Source organism: Aspergillus novofumigatus, assembly GCF_002847465.1.
Source record: "Aspergillus novofumigatus IBT 16806 chromosome Unknown P174scaffold_14, whole genome shotgun sequence".
Classification (NCBI taxonomy): domain Eukaryota; kingdom Fungi; phylum Ascomycota; class Eurotiomycetes; order Eurotiales; family Aspergillaceae; genus Aspergillus; species Aspergillus novofumigatus.
The window spans coordinates 161,172-162,794 of NW_020194287.1; the positions used below are offsets into that span (position 1 = coordinate 161,172).

Here is a 1,623-nt window from a genome sequence, read left to right on the forward strand (position 1 = left end):
GGCTATTATATACTTAAACTTAATATATATATATAGGCCCCTAACCTTATTATAATAGGGAGTCAGCCCTAAGGGGTGGTTATTAGTAAGGGTTAATCTATTAAGTAATCTAATAATCTAAATCTTAGTTAAGTCCCCTCTTAGGATTAAACCTCTAATACTACCTTACTAATAGAGGTTAATTATACTTATAAGAACCTATACTAGGCTGCAAGGCTTCCTAACCAAGATAAAAGACCTACTATAATTAACCCCAAACACTATAATGGCCCATACCCGGGGGGGGCATCATACTAATACTAGGGTTGGCAGGGGGGGGGGAGGAGGGTAACTCATACCCCCCCTCAAAATGATCAAATCTTAATATTTTTAAATGATTTAAAATCATTTATGATCCACCAGAAATGGTAATGGGGGAGGCTGGCTTGGCTGCCTGCTAGTATGCTATCATGTCACCAACCCCACAAGCCACGAGCAGTCACAGCCTGCCACTTTCAACGTGTCTATCTACAGGCGAGGAGAATTATTGAGATTGAGAGGTGACCTTTTGATGATGTTCGAATTCAAACATTATACTATCACTACTGTTGATGTCGAATAAACCAGAGAAAGGGTCCATCGTTCATCGTGCCTGGATTGTTGACGGCCTGTACCTGAGATGTATGCCTAAGGCCGCGATCAACGAAAGTGTCCAAGTCTCCTCTGGTACAATAAGTAAGTAGGTAGGTATAAAAGAGCTTAGTTAATAATAATGCCATATTTATTTCTTGCATAATCCAATAATAAACGATCATAATACTCTTATCAATCGTCTCACAAATCCAAGCGAAAGAATGCAACCAGAAGCGCACCCTACTCAAGGTTAAATATGCAAGAAACAAAACAACATCCAACCATTCATTTCACTGACTCAGGAGACCCCCAAGCAAGCTTTAACCGCAATCCATCCATGATCTGCGGGATGGATACAGTAACTGGCAGACGCTTGCTGGACCGCTGGACCTGCAGGTGATAAACTCATCCAGCCTGATCATCCTATCAATCTGTCCCAAATAATATAAGTGCCCATGCCTAGGGGAGGGCATCATACTAATCCTAGGGTTGACAGGGGGGGAGGGGAGGAGGGTAACTCCTCCCTACCCCTTAACTTTATCAAATCTTAATATTTTTGAATGATTTAAAATGATTTATGATTCTAATTAGCTAAATTATTATATTCTAATATTAAATTCTAGATTATTCACCAGGAAGGTGGTCGAACTAGGAGGGTAGGGGTAAGGTCGAATTTTTTTGTTGGGGTGTGCCAAGACCACTATCTGCGGGAAGCCTATACCCCTTTAGGCCACCACCTAGTATAGACACTGCCTGAGGCATCTACTAGCCTAGTAGAGCCTTAGAATTCAGGCAGAAATTATGAGAAAATAATTTCTAGTATTTATAAAGAGCCTAGTACTAGATGGCTAATAATAAATATTTTTAGTAAGTAGTAGGGACTTTTAGCTATAGAATAATAATAGTCTGATTATATAAGCATGATTCCTGATTTTTTAAAAATTCTTAAAAAACACTTTGAAATTTATTACCTGCTGACTAATCATCATCATTTTTAGTGAATAGGCCATA

The 1,623-nt window shown here is 39.1% G+C and overlaps 1 protein-coding gene across 1 annotated transcript; it reads right to left on the bottom strand.

The window, feature by feature from the left end:
- Positions 1-502: 502 nt before the first annotated feature.
- P174DRAFT_72668 (uncharacterized protein) lies at positions 503-869 on the bottom strand. The gene has a single exon (XM_024832438.1). The coding sequence runs from the start codon at positions 792-794 to the stop codon at positions 582-584; it is 213 nt and encodes a 70-aa protein (XP_024677087.1). The 5' UTR covers positions 795-869; the 3' UTR covers positions 503-581.
- Between the last annotated feature and the right edge of the window lie 754 nt (positions 870-1,623).

Bases quoted from the DNA above. Each gene is read 5' to 3' on its own strand.
- P174DRAFT_72668 (XM_024832438.1), bottom strand. From the start codon at position 794: ATGATCGTTTATTATTGGATTATGCAAGAAATAAATATGGCATTATTA.